We start from the raw sequence: 13,547 nt of genomic DNA on the forward strand, positions 1-13,547 counted from the left end.
TGGCTCGTGGCCCACGTCTGGCCCTCAAAGTCTTCCTTCGGATTAAACGAGTGAAGTGTTTGCTTTGTGAGTGAATGCAAAAAGTCAGTCACTTGTGGAGAAACAAACTTTGATTAAGTTTATCCTGTTGATTCGGTTACATGTGTATTTTCATTTGAAACACCTTGTGTACATGTAATGGTATTATGTCACTTATTGTAGATGAAAAACTGATGATTTGACAGCTGAAAATGTCTAAATACCAACAAAAGATATGATTAGCTATCGTTTTTCTAAATAAAGTTTGATGATAACAAATTAACACAAATATATATATTTGCGCAAAAGTGGCAATACCGAGTCAGAAATGAATCCAGGGATTTGGATCTGTGTGCTCTGGTCATGAGCTATAGGACCTGATGTAAAAGTAAACTGCCATTGATAACAAATATATACATATATAGACAAGTGATAACATCAGAGCTTTACAACTGTTGTTTAATCCGTAATAAATATTGATGTTATTTTTACCATTGATATAAAGTATTGGTTAAAAAATATTATTTAAAAATTCCAAATTTGAAAGAAATACATATTTGTTCATAAAAATCCAAAGTAAACAACAGTTTTGCAGACCTGTCTTCAGAACTCCATGTTGTGGTGCTTAAAAAGACACTGTTTCTTTAAGTGACAGCACTGCTTAAACCCTTGCAGGAGCCAAGGTTCTAATCAAGCCGGTTCCATTTATATTACGATATGTTGGGGTTTTTATTTGGTTTTGTTATGCAAAATGTTGGTGAAAACTGCAGTGAAAACTGAACAGTAAATTTGCTAGCTTAGCAAGTTGAGTGCTAGCTGAGGTCATTCCTGAAATATATGGACCCAGTAAAGCTACCTCACGTCTTTGTATATTCTGGAGATAAACTTTCTCCAATTAGACAGCAAACCTGTATGACCAAATTTAATGTAAGGGAAATATAGATTATTATTGTTTTATTTATTTTAAATAAATGCATGTTTAGTTCCCATTTAAACAACATGTGGAGCTTTGCATGTATTTTCTAGTGCTTCTAGAAGTTTACTCACTAGATTTACATTTTGTAAATTGAAGCTTGTCAAGAAGTTTATGTCGTTCCCTCCAGTCTGCTCCTTTTGTGATGTGGAAAGTCAGAATGAAGTAAAAGAAAGGTATGCGAGGGTGCGATTGGCAGGGAGGGGAATTTAATAGAAAGGAGGGGGCCGAGGGCGTCCAAGCAGTGCATTGAATCAGTCGAAGAAATCAATTTTTAATTTGGCCACGGCGATGGCAGAGCTGGCATACCAACACGGCCACCGCGGACTTAATTACACAAAACTGCCCTGGAGAAAGAGGAGGGATCGTGAGGTGATGAGCGAGGAGGGAACGGAGGAGGGTGACTTCAAGTGAAAAGGAGCGTGAAAAGCGGGAGATAACAAGGTCGAACACTGCTGCTCCGTCTGAGCCACGAAAGCACACGTATGATCCTCGCACCGGAGGGACTAGAACACAGGGATTATTATGATGCCTCGGTGCCTGGAGGTGGGTAGCCCGACTGAATCAAAGACACTTCATGATGAAAGTCTCGCCTCTGACCATAACGTGTGATAACCATAAGCTAGGGCGCTAATACCCGTCCCTCTATGTTACCTGCATCTTTTCACGCTGGTTTGTACACAGCAGCTGAATTCATATCCCACTTTAATGAAATTCTATTTTCTTTCTTGACTCCTTGAAGTTGCTACTGCGAGATCGCACTATAACACTAGAAGTCCCAGCATTTGGCTTTTCTACCTATAATTCCCAGGCAAGAGCCCATTGGCTAAAAACCCCTCAACTTTTCCTGATCCGTTTCTATTTAGAGTTATAGATAAAAGTGTAGGTTTTCATTTTTTATTTTATTTTAATGTAGTGTTTTCATCTTTGTCCAAAATGATGCAATTTGTTGAATTGAAAGGTAAACTATCAGTTTTTAAAAGCCGGTTTCTAAGCTATTTTTTAAGAGCTGGTTCTACCGTTCTTAGTCTTGTCTTGGTGGCCTATGGTCTTAGTTCTCTAACTGAGGCAGGACTGTCGGAAAACGAGTAAGAGTTAACTAGTAATGAGTAAAAATGTGATGTATTGGTACTGGGTACAAAAAATGCTTTTTTTCCCCCAAAAGCATCCTGTGATTCTTGACTAATATGCGTTTTCAGATTTGTGCACATTTATTCAAAATCTATCAACTAGTTTACTAATTTAGGGAAACGCTACAGATACCCTCAGCAATACATTTTACGCATCTCTGACAGTTTTGGAACAATTATAACCCCATAGAGGTTCTTCAAATGATTCATTATCATTGGAACGCCTCTTCACGAACTATAAAGATCAACTGACGGCGCCCACTATTAATAAAAAAAATGGTCTCAAATATGATGCCAAAATTATGTTGTGACTTATTTTTTACGGGTCAACTAAACACAAACATTTTGAAATGTACTTGCAAAAGAAAATCTGTACTGTAGGATGTTGAATTTCGACATCATACTTTATCTAGACTACAATGAAACAGTTTTCTGCTGTAACTTAAATCTAGTGTTGATGAGATGAAAGTCTAATACCCATTGGGGGGATCCTTCGGATTCATACACAAATAATGAAAATGTATTTCTCAAGGCAGAATTAAGTTAGAGAGGCAGATAACCATGTGATCCATTAAAACGGATGGCAAAAGTAATTACTTATTCAATCAGCGTGGTTTTATGAGATAATGTGATGGCACCATGTTGCGTCGCCATTCAAGTCATTACATTTACAAGGGCGTAATACATTAAGCTGTGATTGGTGCTCTTGACAGCTGGTTTAACAGTGTATCGAGGCTGTGGTGGGAATGAAACTCTCTGAGCAACAATTTAAAAGTTTTTTATGAGTCAATTGTCCTCCTTATTATACTGTTATTCCTTTCACATATTCAGCAGCTCATGATGGAGTGTTTAAAAACTTTCGCAAATGTTCAAGGCCAAACTTACGCTCTATAAACAACGTGATCGAGTGGTGTGTTCTTCCAATGGTTTTTGCAAAAAAGAACCTTAATGTTTTACATTAATGCATTTTTAACCCATTCAAATAAAACCATTATAATAATAATAATAGTTCCTGTCACCTTTTTTTTTTAATAATCAATAATAATTTTAGTTAATAAAAGTATCTATTGAGAATGTTAACTGGACTGGTCCTGCTACAGGACAGTGTCCTGTTTTATGCTGTGCTGTGTTGGGGTGGGAATTTGTTTTCTCTTTGCACGTTGTTCTTTTTATTTGAATTTGACTTGCTTTTATGAAACTTATGTACCTTCTATCATCAGCTGTGAACAGGAAACCCGACTTTCCGAAGGATATTTTCCAGAGGGATTAATAAAGTCTTTCTAATTTAATCACTCTCAATACAAATTACAAAAGATAAAAATGATCAAATTCCTGGGTCCCTAAACTAGGGGCCATAACTATTGACCTTTTGATAATATGTCATGAGTAAGAAATAAAATTCATCAAAAAGACCCATGGCATTATTGATACTCAATAGTATTAAGAAATCTGGAAAAATAAACAACATAAGTTGGTTTACACGAAAAAGTCTTATTCTTAGAACCAGCTCCAATCTTCTGGTGAAAATCTTTAAAATGAGGTAAAATCACAATGCTGTGAAATATGGTGTAATAGTTTACTATGTGTGTGCTTAGCTCACTTCCTTGTTTAACCCACGAAAATAAAAGTGACTTACATCTTTGAGACAGCCCATGAAGTTGTTGCTAACGGGAGATCCCGGCAGGTCGGCGGTGTTGGGGCTTCCGCCGATGTAGAAGAAGTCATCAGAACCCAACATGGTGTAGTCTTCCTGGGTGTAGCCTGTGGTGGTCAGAATACCGTCGACTGAAATGGTCACCTATCAGAGTTAGAGATAGGAAGAGAGAGCAGGGATAGAGCGTAACAACAGAGGAGAGGAATTACAAATAGAATCAGAGAAAAGGTGGATTGAACAATAGATTTGGTCCAAATGTGTTGTATTGTTTGAAAGCTGTCAATCCTGATGGGCATTTTTTTGTCTGTAGAGTACAGTTGCTTTGGTTCCTAGACCTAAATTCATATTGGCAGGGCCATTAGGATCTCAAATGTTTAAGCCGATAAAAACAATCTAGAAATGTATTATATTATTATATAAAGTATTCTCTTAAGAGGCCACTATTACCAACTTTTATGGTCTTTAAAACATAAGAGCAAATTTATCCTCTCACTGAGTCCAGTTCATGAACTTCAAATTACATAGATAATATCCATTTAAAGTTCAAAACTGACTTCATTGTCTTATATCGTGCCTTTGTTTTTCAAAGACACTCAAATCTTTAAAACCATCATCCTTAATAGAAAGTCATGAGCCATTGATGGATTGAATTGAGGGATTTAACACCCCAAAAAATTACACTCTTTTATTCAGCTGTACGTTTTTTATTTTACAGTCTTTTGAATCCCAAAAAATGAACAACCTTGAGGTTTTAAGACTATGTCAGAAATGTCCCGAAATATAAACTTTATTATGAGAAATCAATATTTTTCTTTTTGCTAGGCTAAAACAAATCGCTAAGTATTCTGTGAAATACTTTTGGTTCCCAGGTGAGAAGTGGTATATGATGCCTTTGAGGTAAAAAAAAATAAGGTTTGATGTAAAAGGGACGTTTATTATTAGCATCAGATTGATCATCTAATTATTCCAATAATCAGTCTTGGAGGGAAATGAGAAATAATAACCCCTAAGATCTAAAAAAACATATCTATGATTTGTATAAATAGGTGCAATGGAGTCAGCACTGCGGGAAGTCGGGTACTTTACCATCTGTTTTCACGACTAGAACTCAAGTAATTGTCATTCAAGGTATCACCTCATGGTTTGTCGAGCAACTTTTACATGCTGGTGTGAAACGTTAGTCCTCACTATCAACAGACTTTTCTCTCTGGGATTTGAAACGTGTTAAGAGCTGCGATGACAAGACGAAGACACCTTGTGAACTCAGCAGTCTGTTCTATAAAATCCAACCAAAGCAACTGCACTATACAGGTTAAGCCCAGTTGACATCTTCTATTGTTGTCTTTATTGTCGTTGCCATTTGTGCCGTACTTTCCCTCTGACCAGGGCAACTCATTTTTATGTCTGCTGTTTTGTTAGGGTTCGATTCGCATGGCAAACCTTGAGAAATTTTAAGAAGGCTTTTTTTTTTTTTTTTTGGATAAAGATGAATAATTATTGTAAAAAAATAAAAAAGAAAGAAAGAAACACCAATCTGCCAGACACCCATGATGGTTACCAAAATACACACCTCCTTCCTCTATCATTTCGAATAATATATCTTTACAATTTACATCAGAAAAAACACTGAAGCCAATTCTAAAAACATTCAGTGAGGTAGAATAACAATTATAGTAGATAAAGAAATGATATTTGCAACACAAATTGTCAGAAAACAAATGTTAAAAAAAAGCCTCTAGGCTATCACTTCTACTCACGTAGGATTTTTCATTTTGTATTGTTCTGTTTTAAACTTTGAAATTCAGTTGCAGGAGAAAACATGAATAAATTACTCCAACCTTTTTGACAGGCTCTTAAATCTGCACAGAATCAACAATTTAAGTGACAGATTTATACCCACAGCAAACACCCACTGCCTCTTTGTGTCAACACTTCCTGGCTCAGTTGCCACTAATTCACTTACATTTGATTCATTAAGCATATATTTGACAAAGTCAAATTACTGATCATAAATTAACTATGCTTAAGTAATTAGACTTTTGTTTCTGAAAAATGCTGCGTGGGTCAATCTCAACATTTGTTGGCGAAAGATTTGGGATCGGTCCCTGAAGACAAACTCTTAGCCAAAAAGACAAAGTTATGTTGCTGTAAATTCAGCATCAACGATACATTTCAATGGCTATTTGTGTCTCATATTTTTGCTCTCAATTATACAGTATAAAGAAAACTCTATTATATCTGCAAAAGGTATAACTAGCAATAGCTTTGAACATATTTAAGTTGTCCTTTAGATCAGGACTTCCCAGGATTGAACTCAGATTGAGTTTTGTACGATTGTCCTTGAATCATTTCAAAAAGAAGGCCTGGCTCGCACTAAAGCTTGTCTTTCTCACCATTTTTAAGATGTTGATGCAATGTCCTGTCACTTCCTGGTTTTAGTGTAAAATACAGAGCTGTGTCTCAAATTGCATGCTTGCATTCTTAAACTTAGTATATTTATTGCATAAGTGCGTCTGATCTCTGTCTTGTCAACTTCCTCTTGTGCTCCTGATCTGATCGTGTCACCTGTGTCTTCGTCTTCGCTTTGTCATTCACAGTCACGATGTCAAACTTCTTTGGTACCTGTTTTGCTCTATGATAGTATATGTACAGTTCAGTTGGCCAATGTTTTTATGCCTTGTTTTATCCGTGCCTTGAGCCTGCTCTTTTCGTTAGCCTTTTTGTTAATAAATGAGTTTGTTCATCTTTCCCGTTTCAGTTTTCTGGCCTGAGTCCTGACAGTTTAGTAGCCAGAGAAAGAGCTCAATTAGAGAATCCAAGGGGGTTGGCACAAACTGCTCTCAAAAGACATAAATATAAAGGCTAGAGTTTTAAACTAATCAAAAACGCATCTACAATCCAGTTGTCTCTGAAACAACAGAGTCCTCTCAAGATAGTCCAGAAAGTAGACTTTACTACAACCAAATGGCAGTAAAACTGATTTGGCCAAGTCGGGACACAGCTCCATAATACTCCTAGAAATACTCAATTGAACTCAATTTCAGTAGTCAGTATTTTGAAACGTGGCAAACTAGTAAGTGAAAACAACTGATATATTTTGACAGAATCATTTTTGATTGAGTTGGATTTCTGTTGATTTGGTAAAGTTTGTGCGTGCAAAGAAAGATGTGCTCTATCTTGAAATGAGGAGTTATTAATTATGACATAATAATGGCTTCACTCCTCTTCCAGCCAGCTGTAATCACGCCCGCTTTGTTTATACAACGAGTCCCTTGGAGGTGGAGACTTCCGGGATTGATGACGCCCAGTGACAAATCTCCATGTTTGACCAGTCACAGCAGAGTGGGTGTGGTTATGGTAAACAAGATTTCATCTCCATTTTCAGTGGGCGGGGCTTAAGATCATTTTCTAATGTCAATATTTAAATGAATCTATTTGAGACACTTTAATCAACACATTAGTTGACTTTAACGAAATGTGTTTTTGAGAAGAAAATTATCAATTTGGCCAAATGTGTTTTCAGTTGAGAGTATATAAGAGCTTAGTAAGTTTCTGAAATACGCAGTGAAATAAAGAACTTTTGTTCCAACGCTCAAAACCTTTAAATTTGATCAGCAAACTCCACTCCATTTAAAAGTGTCCGCTTTTTAGGGATTCAGAATTTGGTCACCTCCAAAAAACACCTGCTCTAAAAATTAATACTTTTGTTTTGTACTTTTGACCTGTGAAAACAAATTTTTGAAACTCTCTTGGTTTCAAAGAAATCAGACTTTTCAGCCACTTACCTTTGGTTGTCAGCCTGTATGAATTAAACCAAAACAAGAACCTCAGATAAAGGAAGGAGATGTGAACTTGTGTGAACCACCTCAAGACTTCATGTCTGGCAGATTCCTTCATACCTGACTTGAATGACAGAACTCCAAAGCTAACTGGAAAGATCCCTTTGTTAGTAGATTCAAAAGGGAAAGTCTTTCTTTTCGAGGTTAAAACTGTTAGAGGGTGAACAAAATTGGTTAGTACTTTGGTAAGTAAGGGAAGAGTCAGACACAAAAATGGTTGTTAGTACAGTTACAACAGCAGATTAGTAACAACGTTTGTTTTAGTAGATTTAGTAGTGTGTGAGGAGTCTTTCAAAAGTAAAAGACGCCCTGGAATTTGTTCAAACCAGATCCACGCTTGGATTGAATATATTTATTCCATATGACAAGATTGATTTTTTTTTTTTTTTAAAGCAGAAACAAAATGAAACAATTCAAGAACGACACACAAGCCATGCAAAAAAAAACATGAAGACTTTAAGAAAGGTTTAACCGGACTGGACACAAATGTTTTCCTCAATAAATAAAAGTCTCACATGCGAGGATAAATGAGAGATATTGACAGAGGTTTGGATGAAACAAGAAACACAAATCTGGAAACACAGACGTGCCGGAGTTGCATGGATTCCAAAATGTCACAAGAGAACGATGTGCAGCAATGAGACCAAACAAGACATGAGACGGGCGGGAGTTAAAGGAATGGAAAAGTTAAAGGAGGAGAGAGTTCATCCCCATTTTGTGAAGACAGCACTTGTATTTATTTTTTTATTTTTTACATGACTAGTATTGCCCAACACTTCTACAAGTATTCCACTCAAATGCGGCTCTAATTATGCTTCTGCTGCAAGTCGTAAAATTTGCTTCATCATATTTGTGAACGTCGTGCGACTGAGTGACTCACTGGCTTCTCAGACACTCACGACCAGATTGCCCTGATTTATCCCCCTCCGGGCGTCGTGCCTGTCTTCACCCGGGAAAATGAATATCCGTCTCTTCACTGTTTTTTTTCCGGGGTGAGGTCATCGTTTGTTTTAGTCAGTTAATTAGGAGGTCGATGAAAAGAAACAAATCTATTCAAACCAACAAAAAAAAAAAAGTCTGTGGCTAACATGTTAAATGGCCGTTTTGATTAGATTAGAAATACCGTTATATATGTATGTACGGTATATACGTTAGCCATGGTATATACAAATACATATATACTTAATGTAATCTTTTGTTGAAAAGCGACAACATAAATATTAGAGGGACGTTATTATCATGCAAGAGTAAATGATTCATATATAATGTTAGTGTTAGTTTAGGTGTTTGATCGCACACAGGTTTTTTTTTATGCAGTTTTCTCCGCCTGGTCGACAACGATTCCACGGTAGATTCTTCTTTTATTGTCCGATTGTTCTTCACATCACCTTTATGATATGTTATTGTATTATAGTATTGTTTTATGTATGTTAGACATAGTACTAACAAGGTCGATATTTTTGTCCCGTTTGCAAAACTTTCTGATGCTGATTCATAAAAAATCAAAAAAATCAGAAAAAGAAAAAAACTGTATGGAGCTAGACTGCTTTCTTCCTTTGAGGCTGCACAACATACTCCCTGAATAACAATAATACAAATAATAAGTAATAATATATAATATAATCAGAATAATACATTATTTACTAACCGGTTGCAGGAAGTAACAACCCCATTATTAAAACTAGTATTTTGGTCGAGGTATCAGTGACGTTTGCACAACTTTCAGCCGCTGATTCATTTACCCTTGTGTTATCTCAGGGTCAAGGTGACCCAGAGGCCCGAAAACAAATTTTGTTATCGGGTCTCTGGGTCACCTTGACCCAGAGATAACATAAAGGATACCACAACCTTTTTGTTGTTTGTTTTCAGGCCTTTGAGATTACAAAATGATTAAATAATAAATAAACAAAAATGTATAAGACAAATTGAGTAATTATCTTGAATTTCAGTTTCCAGATGATTCACTGAGAAAACCGAAGTGAAGAATGCAATAATTTATTTAGTATTTTTTGCTATTTCCCCAAGTTTAGTTTGACTAGTACACAAAAATTAATAGGACCTCAGATATTCTAAAGGGAAAAAAATAAGTAAGTAAGCACAACTTACACTTGAAATAACAATAATACTACTAATAATATCTTTACATTATTAACTAAATGGATAGCATTTAGTAACAATATAATAAAGATATAATATCGGTAATAAATAATGTTTTACTGCGACTCAGTCTGACGGCTGTGGTAACGAAGATGTTCTTTAATCTGTTGGATCTGATCTGGAAGTTGTTGTGCAGGAAAAACAATAACAAAGGACTTTTTGGGATTCTTCCCTCGTCTCCTCCTGCTGTATCGCAGCTTTAAAGAAACAACGCCTTTGTGCCATTAAACCAGTTGAGTATGAGGTTCTTAAGCCAAATACACTGTTTAACAAGTGCAGGGAAGTCTCTCAATAAGACGGCCGGGTAGAGAGTATAAATCAGCACGAGAGCACTAATGGGATCAAGACCTCATTTGAGCCCCTTTTCACGGAGGGTTGTGTCCACTAAATCAAGAGTTGTAAACACTCCTCATAAAAAGTCGGCTGACAGTTTCAGGATAGTACCTGCATTTCTTTGTAGTACCATCATCGTGAGGCCCTTTGACTGTATTCACGGGAATGAGCTGAAAATGTATCTTAAAACTAATAACCAACAATCTTATTTTATAATGATTTCCACTGTTTTAGTGGAAAACTTCTTGTCCCCCAAAATATCTACAAAAATAAATAATATATATTTGAAATAACTATTGTTTAAATGTATTGTCAAGTATTATTTCACAAGTAATATTGACTGGAACGCAAAATGATTCATAAACAAATATTAAAAGTTATTATTTTATGTAAATACGCCTATTCCCAACAGGTGAAAGTTCCAGAGTAGAAAAGAAAATGTTAAAAAAGTCAGGAGAAATGTAAGATTGTATTCAGGAGCTAACATTCACCAGCAATAGCTGTTTTACAATTTAGAACTGAACATTTCCTAAAAACAAATCAGGAATTTATCGTGATAAAGTGGAAAAAGCGAATAAAAGCAATCACCAAGGCTGCCATTTGGGAGCCTTTTGGTAACCAAACCAAATTTTTCATTTCATTTTTTTTTTTATACATTGGTACATTTCGTTCACCTGGTGGGAATGAGCTTCCATATATTTGATAATATCCACAATAACAACATTTCACTTTGGCTTCTTAGGAAATATGGAGTTGCAGACCATTGCTTTATTAAGTACTTTCTTTTCGACCAAGGGTCAGAAAACTGCTTTAAAAATGCGTCTGTGTGCTCACCTTTTCTTTTGTTTATTTAAGTAAAACAAAAGGCAACAAAGGTTTATTAAAAGAAAAAAAAATAGTGATTTGTGAAGATATAGTTGTATTATTCTTTATTTCTTCATACGGATACTGAAGAAAATGTATCACCTGACAAAAAAAGAAAGAAGAAAAACAGAAAAGAAAATAGTTTTCTTTTGGGCAGACCTCTTTAGTTTTTAGGAGGGGAATTGGGAGGCAGAGTTTAAAAAAATATATATATTTATCATAACATATCAAAAGGATTTCAGAGAAAAAAAAAGAGAGAGAAAAGGTGGGTGTTGTTGAATACCTTGATGGCGCATTGTACTTTGAGTAAAGCAAACAGAATAGAAGGAGGTAACGAAAAAACCCAGGGCAAACCAAAGTATAAGACAATTAGAATGATATCTACCATATAATGCAGTTTGTTTACCATAGCGTGTCCAATGCCTGCGTGCTTCAGGAGAAAACAGGGGAAGGGAAAAGAAAAAAAGGAATGATAAACCTTAAAATCAAGAAAATCGACCTTTCTGGCCCAAAAAAAGTGGGGAGAGAAGAGAATGAATATTGCCGACGCAAATCCAACTCCTCTTCCCATTAGTGTGTCGTAAACTTGTCAATTGAAAAAAATATATGTATTTTCATGTCTAAATAAAGCTGGGGATAGACTGTCTGATTTTATTTACAGTATATCGCAACATATTTGGCTTGAAAACAATTATTATTAAATATTTTATTTGGTTTATTCTTCCGTCCTTGTCGTTATCAAACAGTCTATCTGGCTTTTAACGCTTTACATCCAAATAAAGAAATAAAGAAACCAAATGCGAACATTTTGTTTGATTTCTGATCATCTCATGTGAAAGTAAGAAAGTAAAAGTATTTGTTAGTCAGTTAAGAGAAAACAGATGGTTGACATTCCGTGAGTGACAGAGTGTTAGTCGTTGACAAAAGTGAAAAAAGAGAAATAAATCGACAATTAAAAGAATTAAGTTGGAAGAAACTCTGCAGTTGTTAGTAGAAGAGACAATAGTTAGCGTCGACAGAGGAATTCTGGGTAGTTCAGATGGGGAGGGGGTGTTGTGGAAGGTAAGGAAAGAGGGTGCACATTAGTGTTAGTATTGCTTTGGGGAATTTGTCAGATCTTATTTTTTTCTTGCTCAGATTAAAAAAACAAACAATGTTTTTTATAAGCCTTTTGCCATTCCTTGTTAAAACGGCTCAATAAAAACAATATCATGGCTTTACCCCAGAATAGTAACATAACAAAAATTGTACTATCAATAAACAAATATGTTATATAAATCGTGACAAAAGAGTTAAGATTAATTTTTAATCCAGAGACAAAAAAAAGAGAGAAAAACAGTGAGATACTCCAGAGACAGTTCAGACGCCTGCAACATCCTGAAAGAGACAAATATGTTTAATTCATGCACAGAAGCATTGAAACAAAAACATTCTCGGGGGAAACATTCATCTCTTGGCAGGTTTAATTGTTATTTTGGATCAAAACACAAAGCTTAATAGGAATTTCTGTCACTCTTATGGCGGCTTTTTTTCTTTTTTAATTTACGCTTTGATAGTAAATGATTGTTTAGCTAGTGTGTAGGCAGGAATCCATTATCCCACGTTAGCGAGTGGGTCCAAAAGGCAAAACACAAACAAAGTCCTCCATATTGTACGTCGACCCACTCTTTCATCCGAGGTCGACCTCGCTGGTAGTCGTTCACCCACTTCGACTAATGACTTCACTTCAACCGCCGTTAAGTGTCAACTGTAGGCGGGATTAGCATTTTTTCGCTGCAACAATAGCGTCTGATTCGCCGAAGTGATGGTGATTAAAGGGTTTTGTTGATTTATGTTTGAATAAAAGGAAAATCATTTTATTTTTTGGAAAGTTTAATTTTAACTATTAATGATGTTTCTGCTGTATTGTATTGTAGTATTACATTGTACTATTGGCTTTTCACATAAAAAAAAGGTATTTTCTCCATAATGTATCTTGATCATTTGGTTTTAAGGGACAATAAAATACATATTTATCTTTTTTCTTCTCTTTGATGAACCTTTTCGATGTCAAAAGCAGATGGTTGCAGTGATATGGGACATGTTGGAGTCAATGAGATTCATAGATCCAGATCCATGATGCATTTGTTAGCAAAATCCCCCCCAAAAGAAAACTGCAACTAACTTCTTATCAATGATTATTACTGAAGATGTGCTTTTTTTTATAAGTACTTCCTGAATTCTTGATGATGATACTTGTTTCAGTCATGTTCAACTCAAAAAAACTAAAATAAGCCTGTTATCTAGCGAAAATGATTTAAAAACCAATTCCAAGTGGGACCATCTTTTTGCTGCTTATTCTATATTTTGGCAAAATGTATATTTTTTTGCATTTGGTCCTAACAAATCTTAAACTTGTCGGTAAAAAAATGGCCTAAAATGAGTCTGTTGTATGAAAAATGGTTGGGGACTCTTTCCTTAAAAGAGATGGGGAGGCTGATGATTATATCAAAAAAAGAAGAGATTATTTATGGATATTTTAAGTCAACAATGAATGTGTTTTTGATTGTCAATCAAGATACCGGGGAGGCACAGCTTAA

The 13,547-nt window shown here is 35.5% G+C and overlaps 1 protein-coding gene across 8 annotated transcripts in view; it reads right to left on the minus strand.

The window, feature by feature from the left end:
* Window positions 1-13,547, minus strand: part of nrxn2b (neurexin 2b) — a 736,064-nt gene that overhangs the window by 401,826 nt on the left and 320,691 nt on the right. For 7 of the 8 annotated variants that reach the window (XM_087788643.1, XM_087788642.1, XM_087788640.1 and 4 more), the window contains 2 exons: window positions 11,375-11,398; window positions 3,758-3,919 (listed from right to left, as the gene is read on the minus strand). In XM_087788643.1, coding sequence (XP_087644769.1) covers window positions 3,758-3,919; window positions 11,375-11,398 — 186 coding nt within the window. The remainder of the gene's footprint in view (window positions 1-3,757; window positions 3,920-11,374; window positions 11,399-13,547) is intronic. The other variant, XM_087788639.1, reaches the window with a different exon arrangement.

Source organism: Callionymus lyra, chromosome 4 (assembly GCF_982586985.1).
Source record: "Callionymus lyra chromosome 4, fCalLyr1.hap1.1, whole genome shotgun sequence".
Taxonomy (NCBI): Eukaryota; Metazoa; Chordata; class Actinopteri; order Syngnathiformes; family Callionymidae; genus Callionymus; species Callionymus lyra.